Source organism: Thalassophryne amazonica, chromosome 8 (assembly GCF_902500255.1).
Source record: "Thalassophryne amazonica chromosome 8, fThaAma1.1, whole genome shotgun sequence".
NCBI classification, from domain to species: Eukaryota; Metazoa; Chordata; class Actinopteri; order Batrachoidiformes; family Batrachoididae; genus Thalassophryne; species Thalassophryne amazonica.
The window spans coordinates 77,934,632-77,955,136 of record NC_047110.1 but is presented as its reverse complement, the minus strand read 5'-3'; the positions used below and the strand labels follow the sequence as shown (position 1 = coordinate 77,955,136).

The 20,505-nt window shown below is 40.9% G+C and overlaps 1 protein-coding gene across 2 annotated transcripts in view; it reads left to right on the top strand.

Annotated features, from left to right (window-relative positions):
* The window catches only part of rfx4 (regulatory factor X, 4), a 34,251-nt gene extending 23,112 nt beyond the window's left edge, over window positions 1-11,139 (top strand). The window contains exons 15-18 of one of the 2 annotated variants that reach the window (XM_034176776.1): window positions 1,471-1,632; window positions 1,777-1,903; window positions 1,982-2,120; window positions 10,779-11,139. In XM_034176776.1, coding sequence (XP_034032667.1) covers window positions 1,471-1,632; window positions 1,777-1,903; window positions 1,982-2,120; window positions 10,779-11,051 — 701 coding nt within the window. In that variant the 3' untranslated portion in view covers window positions 11,052-11,139. Of the gene's footprint in view, window positions 1-1,470; window positions 1,633-1,737; window positions 1,904-1,981; window positions 2,121-10,778 lie in introns of both variants that reach the window. The other variant, XM_034176775.1, reaches the window with a different exon arrangement.
* The last annotated feature ends 9,366 nt before the right edge of the window (window positions 11,140-20,505 follow it).

The following is a 20,505-nucleotide window of genomic DNA, read 5'->3' as shown; positions in this document are numbered from 1 at the left end:
AACGACACACCAACACAAACACAAAGGGAATTGTGAACTATTGGACGCAGCTGCAGGGTGTAAATCTGACATCTGTGTCAGGTGGAAACTAGTGATGATAGTTGTGTTGCTCTGTGTGACACTTTGCTGCAGGTTTAAGATTGGGAGCAGTGTCATTGGGTTTGACAGTGTACCAGGGTAAACTATGTACTGAGACCAAAGACAGGATAGATGGATCTGTTTCCTGAAGATCAGGACCTGCCTCAGAGTGCAGCCCCTGCAAAGACTCTGTGTCCTTCTGGATAAAAAAAGAGATTAATACAAAGATGATGACAAATGGAGGTATTAAAATATTTATAGCACCTGTAAGTCAGGTGAGAGATCAGTGTGATCAACTTATATGCCATTTTATTCTGAAATATGAATATGCATGAAGCACATGTTACCCCCCCAATCACATGTTGACCCATCCTGGTTAAGCTTGGAGTGGTGGTGCATGTGCTGCAGAAAATTCTGTTCATATTTTTGCAGATCCAGGACCCACCCCACCCCCACATTTACATCAGTGTTGCTAAATAGAACATTTTTGTCTATCTAATGATGTAATGAACATTTTAAGACCTCATGTGTGGTTGTACACGTGGGGTTAATGCTCTTCACCCTTTGGGGACAGTTGATTTTTGGCAGAAGTATGCCTTCTGAGTGACACTCGAGTTTTGCCGCCACCATCCCTAGTCAATCTGAAATTGGCTTACTGGCAAATGTAAATTGATTGTATTTTTATAGCACTTTTCCATTTGATGCACTTACATCTCATATTGTCACGGTGCTGCAATGCAAGGTGCCCACCTGCACTCTGGGACCAATGTAAAGACAAAGGCCTTTGCTCAAAGGCACCTTGTTTCTGTTTGATCTGTGCATTGAACCAGGTATCCTCTGGTCACAAGCCTTCTGATTTTGTGCTGATTTTTGTTGGGCTGCCTGCATCGTGCCAAACATGCATAATTCCACCAATTTGTTGTGTGGTCATTAATAAATGAATCTTGAATCTTAATATTCTTTTCTTAGTATTTATTTGTAATGAAAAATAGATGCTATTAGCCAAGGAAGTGCATTACTTACACACTCACGCCTTCCTGCTGGGTTTTGATATTGACCTGGCACCGATCTGCAGACTGTTGTTTTGGGAATCCAAGTTGCGCACTTCAAATTGAGCTGCTTGCTGAATCAATGGGGCAGTGGGACACTCTCAAGACTGCATATTGACTTTTTAATTTAATATTAGTATTTTGCCATTTCCATATCAGTTTCCGGTACCTGGTGCTGTCCTGTAAGGAAAAGAGCAACATGCAGTAAATACTTGGAGATTTCAACAATAGTGTTTCTGTGCAGGTCTGATATGGGGAATGTGCTTTGACATGCAGATGGAAGTGTAATGGACAGTCTGGTGCAGCTATGCCTGACATTCTGCTCCCTCTTTGATACCCGCAGCAGACAGAGACGAGGAATTTACATTGACAGAACCCACACCCACATCGCCATCTCCAGGATCGTTCTCCCCCGCACGGTCAGTCCAGTCAGTGGGCGTGTCTTCAGTCAGTTCCCCCACAGCAGCTGTGTCGCCGGAGTACAGTGGCGTCACCGCCACCACAGGTGAGACGGGCGTCACTATCGGACACAACCAGTGCACTTGTGAGTGTGACAGGTTTCCGGGCACATAGCTTTCCCTGCGCTATTACATTTGTTTGTGTCTACCAGGCGCTGTTCAGTCATATACCTGGTCCCTTACATACACAGTGACAACAGCGGGCGGTGCCGCTCCAGACGCTGGACAGCAGCTGTCCTGTATGCGAAGCAGCGCTCCGGTCCCTCCTCCATCCTCTGCCTATCGGATGCCGGTCTACACCCACCGAGAGGAGCATGGGTAAGTCACATCTTAAAGACAATATACTCAGCTTAATGTGAATTCTGAGTTATTTTTTACCTCCTGACTACATTCTAGGTATACTGGTAGCTACAACTATGGCAGCTACGCCAACCAGCATCCTCATTCTATCCAGAGCCAATATCCAAGTCTGGCTCATGAGACGACTATCCCGGCACCTCTCCACTACTCCTCCTACCACCGCTCATCTGCACAGGTCAGTCACCGACAGCTAGGCAGCAAATGGATTTTCATCTAATTTCAGTTGTATCTTTGAGAAATTCTGTGTAGTTTTATCTTTTATAATTTAAGCAGCAAAATATGTTCTTCTTGCACATCCTTCAGTTGCAGATGATCACAGCTACTGAAATGTGTCTTAAAAAACAGACAAAAACCCTGCAAAACTCCTGCATTCGCTAAGGTACAACAGTCACCTACTGCATATCTTATAAGTAAAAGCAGGAAATAAGATTTGTTAAATTTAACTTTGCAAATGCATGTGTTTCAGTAAGTTTCATGTGATAACTTAGTCACACACCTGGTTGTGAAACATCACAGTAGCCAGTTGTCCAATTCCATTTGTTCACATAAAAATTCCAACCTGGACGGTGCTGTATTTGACCCACACTACATGGTTAACTTGATTTAACTTGTCCTCAAATTAGCGGTATCAGTCTGCATTGTGACATCATAGTCATTACTGTATTTCCTTTCAACTCAAATGCACTGTGATGCTCTGGTGTTGCCACATTCACTGCACCACAAGACCTGCTTTGGGTCCCAGATGGCAACCACCCAGGCTGATATCTGGTCCACCCCCACCTCTACAACATAACTATCCATTTGCTGCAGCCAGGTGAAATGTAGGCATCTCTTTGGTCTTTTTCTGCCATGTGACAGAATATCATCTCTGATGCTCCCTGACATGCATGGGATGCTCCTCATCTGAGTCTCTTGAATTAACTGCTTGTTTGACACAGTCATTCCAGCAGTACCCAAGGATCCTCTGAAGAGACCTGGCACCAAAGACATCCAGCTGTCGCCTTAGGTCACAGATTAGCATCAAAGTCTTCCAACCATACTTTAAGACAGGAAGCTCTGTGATAGTAATTTAAAAAAGAAAAGCTTTTATTTGAATTAAAGAGTTGTGTGTACAGATATAGGAACAGTCTTACTGAGGCATAACTGGTGTGGCAGGTTTACAGTATAATGCAGCTGTCCTGTTGTACCTAAGGTGATAACTGTTTGTCTGTGGTACCAGGTCTCTGGGGAATGCTTGGGTGCTTAGGCTTTCCTCAGCATTATGCAGCGTGCAGCAGCCTCAGCATTGAGGAGTCTAGCAACTGGAAAAGGCCTCTGGAGGTGGGAGTGGATGTCTGACATGGGGGGGCTGATGTGAGCTCCAGATGATTGCAATCATGTTCCAGGGCATTTCTGTATTGTGCCAATGTGATGACCAAAGACCTGTTTGTCAAACTGCTCCACTGACTAAAAGCTGAGTTTCATGTTGCACAACATTTTATTTACTCACCATTATTAACCCCGCTGGCTTGAATGACATGACTTTAGCCTTCTTATGAACAGGGTTACATTCACAGAAAGTGTGCTTCATATCCGTGTTAAAGAGCTACTGCTAACTCAGAAGGAATACCTTTGGTTGACACTATTAATGCCTTCTCAAGTCAAACTCATTTATATGCCAGAGGCCATCTTCACCTTCATAAATCAATTTGCCTTAAACATGGAGGTGCACTGAGGTCCTGCATGAGAAGCTTCAATAATCGCACATTGCTGAACACGTCACAGGCAGCCACTGTCCCTCTGACTTTTTTGGGCATGTAATAACTCCCTTGCTGCACCTTTTGTTTTTAACACATCTGTTTTAATTTTGGACAGAGCACCTGAGAACTGTTCAGCACAGACCAGTAGAGGTCACCCCAACAGCAGCAGGAATTTAATCTGTGTCAAAGTTAAAGCTGCTTCCCACAAAGGCAGCAGTCATCTGAAGTGTCACAGGAGTGAAACTTTTAATTACCTTTTATCATCATCAGATCACAATCTACTAAATCATGTTAAGTGATTTCATTTTGGAACAGAATATAGATATAATGTCTCTAAGAGATGCCACTGAAACCAAATATCCATGCCACTTTGTTTTCCTCTCTTGTGAAAGTCTTTGGACACCTTGTGGTTTTGGGCTTTATAAAGGAAATAATAGAATTGAATATGGCATTTATTAGCACTTGAACACTGTCAGTCAACAACATTTGTGGAGAATGATAATAATCTAGATTTGCTGCAGTGAAAAGTAGTATGTGCATTTCTGGAAGTATCATATGGGTGAATTCTGGAGAATGTTCCTTCAGTGACTGATCTGGCATTGAGCACCAGCTTGCCAACTGTATTCACTTCACTGAGACTGCTCTTCACCATTTGGATGTCTGAGCCATTACTCATTGCAACTACTGGACTCTCAGTATGCTTGATTAGCTGCAGCATTTCTGTCTTTGGATGTGTGACAGTTCAATGTCCTTGTTCAGGGGGTGGGTAAGGTTATATGTAGTGCCTGGGTGCGGCTTATGTTCTGAATTGGTGCTGTATGTGAATTGGATGATATTAATGATGTTGTAGTGTTATAACAAAGAGGGCTATATGCATGCAGTAATTGTAAACAGTGTTCAGTTACCAGATTGTTTTTATCATCATTATTTTTGGCCTTGTAGTTGAGGAATTAGGACCACCTGCTTTATTACCCCCCAACCAAAAAGAAAATTTATTTTGCTCAAGCCAGATATTCAAAAATAATGTCTACAATGGCCACCATAATGCTTTTTTTTATGCATAGACAATTGCATTGACAGGTTTTAAATTCAAAATGGCATCCAAAATGATCTAAAACTCTACTTCTGTGAACTGTTTTTGAAAATTACATCCTTTATTTGGCATTTTAATGTTTGGTAGTAGGAGGGAAAACATCCACTTCTTTGCTAACAGGTATAGCAAACCCTGCATTAAAAATAACTTGATAGTAAACTGCTTCTTTTCACCACTAAACAGACAAAAATAGCAAGAATGAGCTAAATGTGTGCACATTTATCTCACTAAAGGGGGGAGGTGATGGTCTAGTGGTTAAGGTGTTGGGCTTGAGACCAGAAGATCCTCGGTTCAAAACCCCGCCTGACTGGAAAATCACTAAGGGCCCTTGGGCAAGGTCTTTAATCCCTTATTGCTCCCGGTGTGTAGTGAGTGCCTTGTATGGCAGCACCCTGACATCGGGGTGAATGTGAGGCATAATTGTAAAGTGCTTTGAGCGTCTGATGCAGATGGAAAAGCGCTATATAAATGCAGTCCATTTACCATTTACTAAATGTAATTAATTTTTGAAAACTGATTATACATTTTAAAACATTATATTTAGCCTCACCTTAGCCTAGCCATCCTCCTCGTGGCTGTTCTGGCTGTTCCACAAAATGAAAACTAGTGGAATGTTGAGTAGTGTGAAGGTTATTCCCTCATAGTCTGTTTGAGAGCATGATTTATTAATTTCACTCCTAAGACCTAACCCGTCGTCCTCATTCACACATTCTTCTTGTTTTATGGCTGTTGGCTCCAGCTTACTCGTGCACTATTTATTTATTTTTTATTTTATTTATTCAATGTTTTACCAGGTAAGTCAATTGAGAACACTTTCTCATTTACAATGATGACCTACCACCACCACCTCCTCCGGAGTGTGGATCTGGGAGTACATTTTTAATGCCTTATTCACGAATTACAGAATGGCTTTCAGACATCACCCATGTAGACAGTGCCATCTTGTGGCCGTAATTGATAATGCGGTATTTTTATTTATTTATTTTTTACATAAATCACTTTAAAATAAAAGCTGTAAGACCAGCCAAACAAGTTGAAGAAAAATTAGATTTAAAAAAACTGCACCATTCCTGACCATGGTGTAGAATCTCATGGGTAAATGAGACAGCAGTCAGCTATACATACACATTTGCACTAACAGTTGGAGTCTGCAAACCAATGACAGGCAGAATTTTATAAAGAAAAGTTTGGGCAATGAATTACTACACCAGTTAAGATCCAAACCAACTGGTCTTTACACGTGTTGTTCCAAACTAACAGGTGGATAATTCACTTTCCTCCAGGTGGACAATTGTTTGTACTTGTTGATGAGGAAGAAGTGTCAGCTTCCAATATAATATTCATATTGGACCCTTTGAGTTAAAACAATTGAGTTTTGACCCTTCAAGGTCACCTAAAGTCAGAAGTCAAGTGACCAGTTGCAAACTGATATTTGACTTCATAGTAAATAAGTAGTTTCTTTTGGATTCTCCCTTCTTGCTGAGAGTTGCCATAGGACATGTGATATGGATCTGCGTGTTGAATTGGCACGTTTTATGTCTGATGCCTTTCCTGATGCAGTTTCAAATGTACATTGAGAATGGGGCATGGATGGTCTTGAACTGGAAAGTTCTGATTTGGAAGATCAGTGTATCTTTAACCACTTCCTTGAGATGGCCATATACATAGCAGTTGAGCCAACACTTTGACTTCCACCTGTGTCCTTGACTTTTAAGTGATTTTTCTCAAAATCAAGCCACTTTGTCTCTGGATGACCCTTAATGAATCCACCACATTCAGTCAAATCAGATTCAAACTTAGTTGTTTTTTTTTGTTTTTTTTGCTCCTCACATGGACAGTCACGCATGGCCCAAATCATTAGTCTTGCATGTACCATCACTGTATGCAAGTGTAGAAATGGAAACCTCTCCCTTTAGATTTTTTTTTTTCCTCTCAACAAGCAGAAGTCATGCTGTGTACAAGTCAAATCTAGATGCTGTAGCCAAAAAAAAATTGAAATTCACACACACGCACACAAAAAGTTTGAAGAAAGAAGAGTGACATCATCAGTTGAGGAGATGCTGATGTTGAAGCAAGCGGTGCAAGTTTACTCTTGTGATGGTAATTTCCTGTCAAGGGCTCTCTGGCCTACCCTGCTTCTTGGGGGAGGAGATCAGCTCGGCCTCAGCACCACAGTGTTTCCAATTCCCCGAATCTCCCTCTCCACACAGCGGAAGCGGCAAGTGAAAAGTGGCTCGACCGCGGCCAAGAGGGGCCCTGCTCTCTTTCTCTGCCCTCCAGCTCTCAATAGTCTCTTCATCTGTCTGAGCCAGTCACTACAGCGTGGGGAAAGGGAGCGTTTATTAAAATATTATTCAATGGCCTCTTTTCTGCTTGTGAACAAGAGGCAGCTGAGTCGCCTGTTCTGCTCTCTGACCCTGCACTGACTGTCTTTTTCCGTGCCGTGATCCCTCATGAAGGAATCAACTGTTGTGTGTTTATATTTAGTGTGAAAAAGATCCTGATTCCACTTCCACTTATTTCCCAGTCTGAACTTAAATCTGGCACAAAGCTTCTGCTTTGTCTGGCTGAGTGTCTCAGACGAATAGAAAACTTGTTGGATCTGCATTTGTCCTTTTTTTATCATCGGGCAGATTTGGTCTGTGCTATTTAATTTTGTGGTCTTTTACTGCTGGCGACAAAAATAACCACCAAAAATTAGTCACACCCTTAATCAGCTGATGACCAGAAATGCCAACTCGTCATCAGTTTCTTAAATTTCTGTTTTAACCACAGTGGTGAAGTGATTACACCCAAACTGATTTTGCCAACAGAAGAGTTGGGTCAAATTCAGTGCTACATGGCTGACAGGTGATGTGCAGAAACAGTGTTTCCCAAAGTGGGGGCTGTGGAGCTGTATCAAGTCAAATTAATTTGATTTGTTGCTATAGAATTTTTTGATGCTTTGCTAGCTTTTATGATACACAAAGCAACTGTGGCAATTAAAGTATTTGTTTATATTATATCTGAAAAGCGTTTGAGCTGGAAAACATCATCTGTATCTGGCAACACTTATGATCATGCTGAAACACTGATTGCTGAACATGGACAAGTTTGAGAGAAATCCATCCATTTTCTAGGGGGGACCGTTCGTTTTGCGACACCAGCTTACACCAATTAAGGGTCACAGGGGGGCTGGAGCCTATCCCAGCAGTCATAGGGCTAGAGGAGGGGTACACCGTGGGCAAGATGCCAGTCTGTTGCAGGGCCAAGTTTCAGAGAAATTATTTATTTTCTTATCAATACAGTTAAACTTATTTCATTTATATAGCACCAAATTGCATGAAGGTTTGTTGGGGAGGACGACTGAACAGTCGTCCTCCCCAACATGTCTTGGTCAACCAAGGAAAAAACATTCTGCCTGGTATTTTGCCAATGAATCATAACCATTTGGAGCATAATTTTGAAAGAACATGACTTATATGCAAAATGACCAAGATAACTGAAACTTTGGGGAATGATCATACACAGATTTAAGTTTAAGTCCAGCAAATTGCTGGACCTTTGTGGGATTTATCACAATATTTGTTTTTTTGTTTTTTTTTATAAAGCTACATGATGCGAGACATGTATTCTTACCAGTAATAACACATTGCTGTGTGGTGGTGGACGTTGATGCAGATGTTGAAGCTGGTGGCTGAATCCTCCACGCTTGTGGAAGTGGATTCTTCAACAAAAACACACGATTTTATTACAAGCATAACATGAAATGGCAACATGTAAAAACCAAAAAAATACTAATCACAGTAATGACACTAAATTAGTCGGATGTACGTATTCATTGTTTGAAATGCTGACTTGAGGTGTGTTTTTTTGTGTGTCAGAAGTTAATACTTTCAAGCGGAGCATGGCGTTAGCTAGCTCGCTGGTTAGCAATCAGCTAGCTCACTTTGCCTGCACACATAAGACAACGATGTTACTTTAACACAAGTTTACACTCAAAATATCCTTGTTTGTTAAAGTATGCTCCCCACCAATGGGATAAGTAACGTTAAATGGTACTTTCAAGCAGACTATGGACTATAAAACACTTTCCATCCTCTGTCATCGCCTCCAACAAAGCCATGGCTGAGTAGCGGTCATCCTGCCTCCCGTTGCTCACCGGTCAGTGTCCGTGAATGGTGTTCCTGTGGTCGAACCATTTCCAGCCCTTCTGGTCCGACCCACTCCAGCGGTTGTGGTCCTGTAATCACTTAATAAGCTTTTCTCTGCGTTGCTGGAATGTCCGGTGATACCCATGAGTGGCCAAAACTGGGAGATCTTTCTCATTAGACAGTTTCATGGATACCTCCGTTTTGGATTTGGCGCGGTGGGGACACCCCGCATTGTCCACCTATTAGAACATGTTGTAGAAGTTATTTTCGGGCGTGATCTGGTAATGAAGTGATAAAACCCTGCTGAATCTAATCCTCCATTTGTCATGCCAGTGTGTGCCTGAGCCTGACAATATAATGGCTGGGACTGATTATTATTTTATTTTAATTTTTTTTAATTGAAGCAGCAAGTCCAAAATTTATTCATCAACCTCTGTCAAAGCCATTTAAAGATGTCAATCGTAACTCACCTGTCTGCTGATTAAAGACCAGGACCCGCGTCTGCCGTTTCACAGTGTGCAGTTATTATTAGTTCCTTGTTAATGTGCTGTTTTCCGTGGGGCAGCGCACGATCGTCTGGAGTGACTGGACCGTTAATATCTCCCGGTTCACGAAGTGAAGTTACATCCATGTAAGAGAAGAAAAATAAAATGATAATCCTCCGTTGTTGTGAGATTTGACTGATTATAAGTATTGTTCTTCTCTAAGTGCTGCTGTTGTTACCACCTGGCAAGCTTACAGTCTGTGTAAAGGGGGGGGTGTAATAATAAAAATAAAATAATGATAATAACAATAATCAGCACCACCCATAATGCTCTCAGGCTCAGACAAATGAATACAATGATTTTATACAGCTGTAGCTTCAGCTGGCCAACCAATAACTTAGAGAAGTCAAGTCCCACAACAGCGGAGGATTATATTATTATTTTTTTTCTTTTACATGGACATAACTTCACGAACCGGGAGATATTAACAGTCCAGTCCATGCCAGAGGATCATGAGCTGCCCCACAGTAAAAGGCACTTTAAAGAGGAATTATTAAAGAGTCAGAGTATTCGCTCCTTTGCCACAAAACACAGAAATGTCCGCAGCTCATCCACGGACCATAGTGTGGTTTTGTGTGAGTAAAAAAAATTTGCATGAAACGAAAGAAAAGCATGGTTACTGTAACGCTGTTGTGACAATTTAAAAACGGCGGCTTTGATTCTTGTCAGACGGCGTGCTCGCGACTCCTCCAGTGACGACACTCTCTGACCAATCAGTGGCCGGCTGCCTGTTGATGCCACATTTTAGTGTTTGCTCGGCTTGCTTGGAACCTCTCCTGAGCAGATACCAAAAAAAGCACCAGGTACAGGTACTATCCCTAATGGAAAAGCAAAAAAACTGAGCAGAGTCGAACCGAGTAGTACTAGATATGCGTCTTGGACAGGGCAAGGGCCTTAATCCCAGAGTTGCTCCCGGTGTGTAGTGGGCACCTTGCATGGCACCACCTTGATGTGTGTGTGTGTGTGTGTGTGTGTGTGTGTGTGTGTGTGTGTGTGTGTGTGTGTGTGTGTGTGTGTGTGTGTGTGTGTGTGTGTGTGAGAGAAATTTTAAAAAGCTTCTCTGTCCAAATACTTATGGACTTGTCTGGATTTAGTCATCGTGTGTCCTAAGCATTGCCATGAATGTGCTTAGTTATTTAGCATATTAACTTCATTTTAGAAAAGCCCTGTAATTAGTGCCTTTCTACCTGGTTTAATCTGCAAAAGCTGTTGTTGCTACAAACTGTTCTTTCTTTGACACTAATGATTTTTGCAAAGAATATATTTTCTGCTCCTTACATGTATTATCATTAAACCTTTTTTTTCTTGTTCTCTCTTCTACAGTACCAAATCAACAGCCAGATGTCTCGGATGGAGCCTTGTTTGATGGGCAGTACCCCTCGGTTGCACCCTTCACCTGTCGCCCCCCGATGGCCAGATGTGTCGCCAGCAAACAGCTGTTACACCAGCCCACCTATGCACTCTTCCCGCTATTCCACCTCTGGCGACATGTACTCTCCTCTGGACCCACGCAGGAACTCTGAGTACGAGCATTCACAGCATTTCCCGGGCTTTGCTTACATCAATGGAGAAGCCACCACAGGCTGGGCTAAATAGCCCTAGAGGAGCCACTTTGGACAGGCAGTGAGTGCCGCCCGCCAATTTGGTGGAAGCAAACTTTCTCCACGATTCCATTCAAGTAAATCCGAAGAGGAGGAATAAGACGGCATTTGTGAACGAATCGTTCTCCTGATATTTCTTCAGGAGCTTGTGTTTTGCTTGATGTTTGAAGAAAACTTTTTCATTCAAATCATAGAAACTGTCAAAACCTGCAGCAAAACCAATGGAACGAGTGCAATGCTCCTGCCAAACTGTGCCTTTGCTTTCAGGAATGCACGCCACTGCCAGCGTTTTCCTCATCTGATTCGTAACTTGGCAAACAAATCATTCCACCTGCAGTCTGTCAGTAACGTGACTGGTTGGTCCGTGTGCAATCAGTAACACTGGCACAGTCCCTCAGTGATGCCGCTATGGCCGAGAGCGCATTCAGCACTGTGCAGCGTCGCGCTACAGAATGTGAACATCCCTGTACTGCCTTAAATGTTCTCACAGAACACCATTTGCAAACTTTGACACCAAGTCAAACTATGATTATTACATGCAACATGTGAAAGTGTTGGAAAGACCTTAAAGCTACAGTGTGTAGGATTTAAGGGTGTTCATTTGCAGAAATGACATATTGTATTATTAACAATATGTTCATTAGTGTATCATTTACCTGCGACAAAGAATTGGTGTGTTTTCATAAGGTTAGAATGACCCTTTTAATATGTACGTGGGAGTGGGCCACCCTCATGGAGGCCGCCGCGTTGATGCACAGTTAACCTAAAAGTTAGCTTCAACCGCAAATCAACCAGCTGAAAAGTTAACTGATGACTCTAAACAATTGAATCATCTGATGACCACCATTATATCAATTTAGCGTTTGCCTCTTCTGCTCCCTCCATGCTCGTGCATCGGCCCACCCCCTGGGGCTCTGATGGGAGAACGGAATATAGTAAACCATCATGGTATAAACTGAATATTTGCACTCACCGGACAAAAGCAAAAGTCCCAATGGTTTTTGAAATAATAAACACAGTATATACCAGATTTTGTATAACTGATTTTCGCTCACATCAGGCAAAACGTCCTGCCCCACTGCAGTGTATTTCCATTAAAAACTCCTCGTATATACCGGACAGAGCAGTCTGGACGTGCCCAGTAACAGAGGTATGAAACGAAGTTCAGCAGTACCGTATTTCTGTGATTAAAATTCCGGCCATTTATTTATTTATTTTTTTAAACCGTGCTTAGACACGGGACGTAACGAGGCGGTGTTCAGTGGTGGTGATAATTACCAAAATGCTGCTTGTTGTCTTCACTGTAATATGGTGTTAAGTTTCACACACATCCCTGGGTATGACGAACCACACTGCTTTAGATCAGAGCCCTCTGCTTGGCTGCGAACCCTTCCTGTGACAGGCACTTGCTAAATGACAGAGACTGCAAAAGGCTGTGATGTCACTTTTACGTTTTCACTCCTGTCATATTTTAATTTGCAGTGCACCCACCGATTACATTTCAATCATGGATCAAATACGTTTGACAGAAAAGTCCACAAATGTGACCAACTTCACAAGACAGACTGGGAAACGTCATTGCATGGCCATGGAGTTACAGAGGTGGAGAAGCATAAATCAGGCTTTAGGATTTTAAGGTGCCACTCCGCAGCTGATTTAGAAAAAGAGTGACTCCACCAAATGTAATCTTTTTAATGTACATAATGTCCGGCACTTATTTAAGGCAGGCATTTATTTTTTCCAGACAAAGTTTGACTCTGTCATTGGGGGAGGTGATGGTCTAGTCGGTTCAAATCCCCGCCTGACTGGAAAATCACTAAGGGCCCTTGGGCAAGGTCTTTAATCCCCTATTGCTCGCGGTTGTAATTGTAAAGCACTTTGAGCGTCTGATGCAGATGGAAAGCGCTATATAAATGCAGTCCATTTACCATTAAATGAGGCTGGTCCCGATTCCAGGTCAGGTGTTTAATCAAGGAAATATGCAAGCCTAATTGGTCCTGGGGATTCCTCGTAGATTGGTGGGTGCCTCCTGACTAACTAATCCGTTACATACATATCACGGATTTTGTCCACTTTATGCATAAAACTGGTTTTAATAACAGAGAAATTTCACTGTTCCATATGATTCTATTATGTGTGAGTTTTACTGTATAAATGGAGCTTTCCAAAAAGGTTTAGCATGCCTTTATCGGGTGATCAGCAAGATTTATATAGATAATTAAATGAACAAATCAAATTAACCAATTTATATTCAGCATAGTATATTCACAGGATACATAGTATTAAATGAGGAACAAATATTAAGAAGTAAATACACACACAGAAAATAATTTTCAATCTATTGTATTTACTCTGCCTTAACCTCCTGCTCCATCTCTTTGAGGTGATGCTTGTTGCTTTTAAGCAATGAATTTGTTTTGGATTAGCAGCAGAAACAGGAAGAAACATTTGATTTTAGGGTTTATAAACATTTTTTTTTTACCATTAAAATTTATTTAAATGCTGACTTTGTTAGCCAAACTAAGATTAGTTAAGCTAATTGGTGTGTTAATGGTTTTCAAATTTAAACGAAAACCACATTCCCAGACAAAAAATGTTGGTTTCGCTAATTAGCTGTTTGCTGATTAGCTGAACTGTACCCACAAAGGGACATAATTACTCCACCTTTCACACTTTGTAGACTATCCAGAAGACTGATAAAAGAGGAGTAATCAGTGGTGGCTCCCCTGTATATGGTCTACTGGCTGTAGTACAAGCTCAACAGTTGGAAAGTACAATTTTTTTGTGAAATGGAGGATCATACATATTGCTTATCACTGGTGAAAGCAGTGCAGCAGATAAGTGAAACAATCATGCAAATGGTGATAAAAGCATCAAATTTGGCAGAAATACTCCTTAAACACTCCTTTTGAAAAAAAAAAAAAAACGATTGGCCACTTGACTTTTCAATCAGTGGTCAGGTAGGGGTCAATTGAGGAATTACACAGAGGTCAAAATTAAAAGATGCTCCAATCATATTGAAAAATTTTCAATTTCAATTTTTCATTTATATAGCGCCAAATCACAGTTGCCTCAAAGCGCTTCACACAGGTAAAGTCTAACCTTACCAACCCCCAGAGCAACAGTGGTAAGGAAAAACTCCCTCTGAGGAAGAAACCTCAAGCAGACCAGACTCAAAGGGGTGACCCTCTGCTTGGGCCATTCTACAAACATAAATTACAGAACAATTCACAGACGAATATACAAGAAATGCTATTGGCGCACAGGACAGGAGGATCGCCAACACGAATACAACTCCCATCTCTGGATGGAGCTGCACCTTAAACAGAGAGAAAAAACTGAATCAGGCATCAGAAAGACAAAAAATACTTTATAATTTGCCAGCATTAAACAACAAGAAAAACACAGAAATACTAAGGTGATCGCCGGTCACTAGCCCTAAACTTCACTAAAAGACCCCAGAATTTAGGGAAAGTTGAGGCCGCAGCCTGCTCCAATTACTAATAAATGAATTAAAAGAGTAAAAAGTGTAAAACAAAACTACCAGTATGCTAGCCATATGAAAGGGAAAATAAGTGCGTCTTAAGTCTGGACTTGAAAATCTCCACAGAATCTGACTGTTTTATTGAATCAGGGAGATCATTCCACAGAACAGGGGCACGATAAGAGAAAGCTCTGTGACCCACAGACTTCTTATTCACCTTAGGGACACAAAGTAGTCCTGCACCCTGAGAACGTAAAGCCCGGGCCGGTACGTAAGGTTTAATTAGGTCAGCTAGGTAGGGAGGTGCCAGTCCATGAATAATTTTATAGGTTAGTGGCAGAACGTTAAAATCTGATCTCACTGGGACAGGAAGCCAGTGAAGGGATGCCAAAATGGGTGTAATGTGGTCGAACTTTCTGCTTCGTGTCAAAAGTCTGGCTGCAGCATTTTGAACCAGTTGGAGACCCCTAATGCTAGACTGCGGTAAACCAGAAAATAGAACATTGCAGTAGTCCAATCTAGAAGAGATAAATGCATGGATCAGGGTCTCAGCATCAGCTATAGACAGGATGGGACAAATCTTCACTATATTTCGCAGGTGGAAGAAAGCAGTCCTAGTAATATTTCTAATGTGGAGGCCAAAGGACAACGAAGGATCAAAAATTACCCCAAGGTTCCTCACTTTGTTAGTGTGATGTATGACACACGAGCCAAGGCTGTGCGTTAACTGGTCAAATTGATGCCGATGTCTCACTGGACCAAGAACCATCATTTCAGTCTTATCAGTGTTTAAAAGTAGGAAGTTTCTAGACATTCAACTTCTCACTGCTGCAAGGCAATCTTCTAAGGATTTTATGTGAACGAGATTACCAGCAGTTATCGGCATGTCTGAGTATCATCTGCATAGCAGTGAAAGGTAATCCCAAAACGCCGCAATATGTGCCCAAGGGGTGCTATATAAAGGGATAAAAGCAGGGGGCCTAAGACAGACCCCTGTGGAACCCCAAATTTCATGTCACTAAGGTTAGAGGTAGTGTTACTGTACAAAACACAGAACGACTGGTCAAGTATGACGTCAGCCATGCAAGGGCACTCCCAGTAAACCCAAAATGATTTTCCAGCCTATCAAGTAGAATATGATGATCCACTGTATCAAATGCAGCACCGAGATCTAACAGCAACAGAACCGTAGTGGTGTCTGAATCCATTGTAAGCAGAAGATCATTCACCACTTTAATGAGAGACGTCTCTGTGGAATGATATTTTCTATAAAAGCAGACTGCAGCGGCTCAAAGAGATTATTCTCAGTAAGATAGTCTACGAGCTGTCGTGACACCACTTTTTCCAGAATTTTAGAGAAAAATGATAGATTTGATATCGGCCGATAGTTTTTCAATACACTAGGGTCAAGATTAGGTTTCTTAAGTAATGGTTTAATCACTGCAGATTTGAAACATTTAGGAACAGATCCAGAAGTTGAAGAAAGATTAATAATTTCCAGCACACTTGGCCCAAGAGTGGACCACAGGTCTTTAAACAGTTTTGTTGGTATAGGATCAAATAAACAGGTTGTGCTTTTTGTTGACATGAGTTTCGTCAGCACGCCTAGAGAGATACTCTCAAATTCTGTAAATTTAGGTAATACCTCAGCAATGGCGCTCACCTCAATAGCAGGGTGTAGTGGCTGGGTTAAGGCATGCCGGGATATGTTTAACCTGATGTCTTCTATTTTCTTCCCAAAGTAATCCAGGAAATCTTGTGCTGTAAAAGGAGAGCGAACTACAGGTGGTTGTCCATGCATAAGTGTTGCCACCGTGTCGAACAAGAACTTTGAGTTATGCTTGTTTTTGTTGATCAAATCAGAGTAGTAAGTCCGCTTTGTAGCCAGTAATGCATGCTTATAGTCTAAGATAGCATCGCGCCACGCAAGGTGAAATACTTCTAATTTTGAACGATGCTGTTTCCGTTCTAGACCTCTTGCTTTATGCTTGAGGTCACGCAGATAATCATTGGTCCAAGGTGACTGTGATTTGGGGGAGCGTGATTTTAATACAGGTGGTGCAATCATGTTGAGTGTAGGTTTGAGCACTGAGTTTAAACTATCCACAAGAATTACAGAGGTCAAAATTAAAAGATGCTCCAATTATATTGAAAAAAATATTCCACATTATTTGCCTGATCATAAAGATTCCAAAAAGGTATAGTTTGGACTATCTGTAAAAAGGTCTACGTCTATTGGATTCTATGACATGTGACATATGTTACCCTGTAACATAAGTAAGGATGATACTTATTTATTGTTTATTTGATGAGGACAATGCAGATTAATGAACACTTTGTACATTTTCATGCCTTAGTGTAAATATGCCAGATTTAGCTAAAAGCTACTTTCCATCTGTGGTCCAAACTACCGTATTCCTTTTTAGAACCATGTTAACTCAACTAGTAATTTGCATCACATTTTACCGAAATTGGACCAACTTTAACTTTTGACCCCTGTACAAAATCCAACTGACCTTTGTCACCATTCTTGCTGTTTTTATTCCGTAACTCCATGGAATTCAGTCACAGATAGTCCAAACTATACCTTTTTGGAATCTTTATGATCAGGTAAATAATGTGGAATATTTTTCAATATAATTGGAGCATCTTTTAATTTTGTAATTCTTCAATTGACCCCTACCTGACCACCGATTGAAAATTCAAGTGGCCAATCGGTTTTTTTCAAAAGAGGATTGTCTGAGGAGTATTTCTGCCAAATTTGATGCTTTTATCACCATTTGCAGGATTCCCTTCTAAATATTCTCGTATCTGCTGCACTAAAGGAAGCAAAACCATGAAAGGATTCAAAGTCTTGATTAGATGACAGCATAGTGCAATCTGCAACCTCACCACTGAGTGGCACTAGGTCCTGCACAGTGTAGCTTTAATCTGTGTGTTAAGATTGAATGTCAAAAAAAGTGCGATTGTATTCTGATGTGAGCTCTTTTCTTGTTCTGTGTGACTATATCTATATATACAGTATGTATTTTCTGTAACTTTGTAACATGATGTACCCATTATTTGTATGTTTAAAAATTGTATTTTTTTTTCCGTTTGGAATTATTAGGGAAGGACGCATTAACCTAGGGTTGTGTGTGTGCGTTTTTATGCACTCAAAGCTCTTGAGGACCTATTACCCTATGGGTATTTATATAAAAAAGAAGGTAAGATATCAAAGTGTACAGTAACATGAAGTCTAGCCACTTTTCTGTAAATAAAAGCACTGGAAACTGTCTGCAGTGATTTTAATATATCACAGTATAAACTGATGGGAGGAAATAGTGCTGCATAAATTTAACAGTAAACAGCAAATCATCTGTCAAATGTCTTTTTTTCTTCAATCTTTTCTGTTTTCAATTGTTTCTGTTTCATGCTCTTTTCTCTTCCGCATTCACTCACACATCAAGTTTACAGCTCTACTTGACGATGGAAATAAAACAGACCTGTTTTTTTTTTTTTTTAGTTCTCTCTCGTGATGATCCTAATGATCGAAGTGACACCCCAGTGGGGGTTTGGGTAAGTAGCGTAAAGGCCACACTGCAAAAAGAATTACATTTCTATAGCCAGAACGTCCTGCTGGGCTGGGGTCATTACACATCAGTCTTGTAACCTTTGACCTCTGACACCATGCTGTGGTTTGTATTTATTGGACTACAGGCTCTTGTTTTATGTGCACCCTCTATCCAAAAGTCTAAATGCAGAAATCCTGTTTAAACATGGCTGCCTTTTATTTTAATTTGCAGATTTGATATCCAGGGTGTGAGTCAGCTAAGAGTGTCGACATCTTGTACAGGTCTGTGACAAAAACATTTTATTGCCTCCTTTGAGCTCATAACACATTGGCTATTGTACAGACTACTCTTAAAGATAATTTAAGATGTACTCTCTGTGCATAGAGCTGAGTTTACAGGTGCATCTCAACAAAAATTAGGATGGTGGAAAAAGTTCTGTTTTTGCCAAATATTTCAGAAGTGAAAATATATCATCTAGGCTCATTACTGTTTCAGAAGCATTTCTTAATTTTGATAAGTACAGCCTGCAGCTTCAAAATACAAAAATCATGGAATATTTCATTTGAGGTTTGAGAAAATCACTTTCTATGCAGTATAAATACCATGAATCTCTCGGTCTGGTTCAGTCCACACAGATGTCATCGACTGATGGCCTGACAGTTGTACATCAGTCACTGACACCCTCCACAAGAAGGGTAACCCACAGATGTTCTTTGCTGAAAGGTGTTGGGTGTTCAGAGTGCTGCATCCAAAAATATGGAAGTTTTACTTAAAGGGAAAACATGGGGGGGAACTTCAGAAGTGGTAGACTGAAGCTGAGGCCGGTGTCAGTGTATGAAGAGCCGCCACAGACATGTCCAGGAAATGGGCTGCAAGTGTTTCATTCCTGGCGTCAAGCCACTCCCGAACAAGAGACTACATCAGAAACATGTTTCATGGGCTAAAGACAAAAATGACTGGAACGTTATTCAGTGGTCCAAAGTCCTGTTTTCAGATTAAAGTAAATTTTTGCATTACATTTTGAAATCGAGGTGTCCGTAGCCAATAAGGAGAATGATGATGGATAGGACAAACTTTCAGCATGGAGGAGAGGTAGAATCCAATCCACAGTATCGCTTGATGTCCAGTGTGAAGTTTCCATGTGTCAGTGATGATTCTGCTGCTGTGGTACTGTTTTGTCAAATCCAAAGTCAACGCAGCTGTTTACCAGGAGATTTTAGAGCACTACATGCTGATGATTTGCCCCATAGACAATACCCCGTGGATTCTCTTAGGGGTATTGTCAAGAGTAAGATTAGAGACACCAAACCCAGCAATACAAGTGAGCTGAAGGTCGCTATTAAAACAATCTAGGTTTCCACAACACCACAGCTATGTCACAGGCCAACTGCCACCATGCCACACCATGTATTGGTGTATAAATTGACATACTTTTTCAGAATTTTTACATTTCTGTATTATAAATCTTTTTTAAAATAATAACTTCATGAAATATTCTAATATTCTGAGATATGCATTTCTTATTTTGAGGGCTGTAGGCTGTAATTATAAAATTAAACATGCTTGAAACATCACTTTATGAAATTAATGTAGAATATATACATTTTTAACTTTCTGAAATACCTGACAAAAAAATTCTTGGATTTTTTTTTCCCTTTATATTTGAATTTATTGTGATGCACCTGTATATGCATATGCAAGCTGTTCGTGTATAACCCACAGAACCACCTGATCTGTGAGATTGTTGAACTACTAACATACTGATTCCAGGCATGTGCTCCAGGCTACTTGTGTCCTTGGTCCAGTCCATAGCTGTAAATAGGTACTGGCCTTGGTTGGAGAAATACCCAGTAATGGCCCGATGTCCAGGAGGAGTCATAGATTCTCACCTGCTTCATGTTACAGTGTCTAGGATTGAAGACCAGCCTGTAGGTCTCAAGAACTTTGAAACATAAGAAACAGAGGTTTCATTAAGACAGGCTAAAAGAGAACGGCAGTAGTCTATAAACTAGGTTTATGCAAAAGATATTGCTTTTGCGATGTTCCTCAGACAAAAGAAACAAATGCATCCAAAGTCAGAAATGACAATTTCATGATTTGTCCAAAAGACACCACCTGTACATAATGTTGGGTTGACTGAAGAAAAAAGTAAGGACACAATACAGCCTGTCATCCTGGGAACTGATGCTGCAGATGCTTGTATCCAAAATGTTTTTTTGGGGGGGGCTTCGTCTCTACATCTAACTAGTAATGATTAAACTCCATCATATATCAAGGGTTTCCACCTAGAATCATTGCTACGTTACCCTTTTGATTAAATCTATCATCTTTCACGCAGAACAGCCAAACGGTTTCTCTATATATCAGGCATCACCTATGTAAACCTACTGTAATATCAGCTGCAAAATACA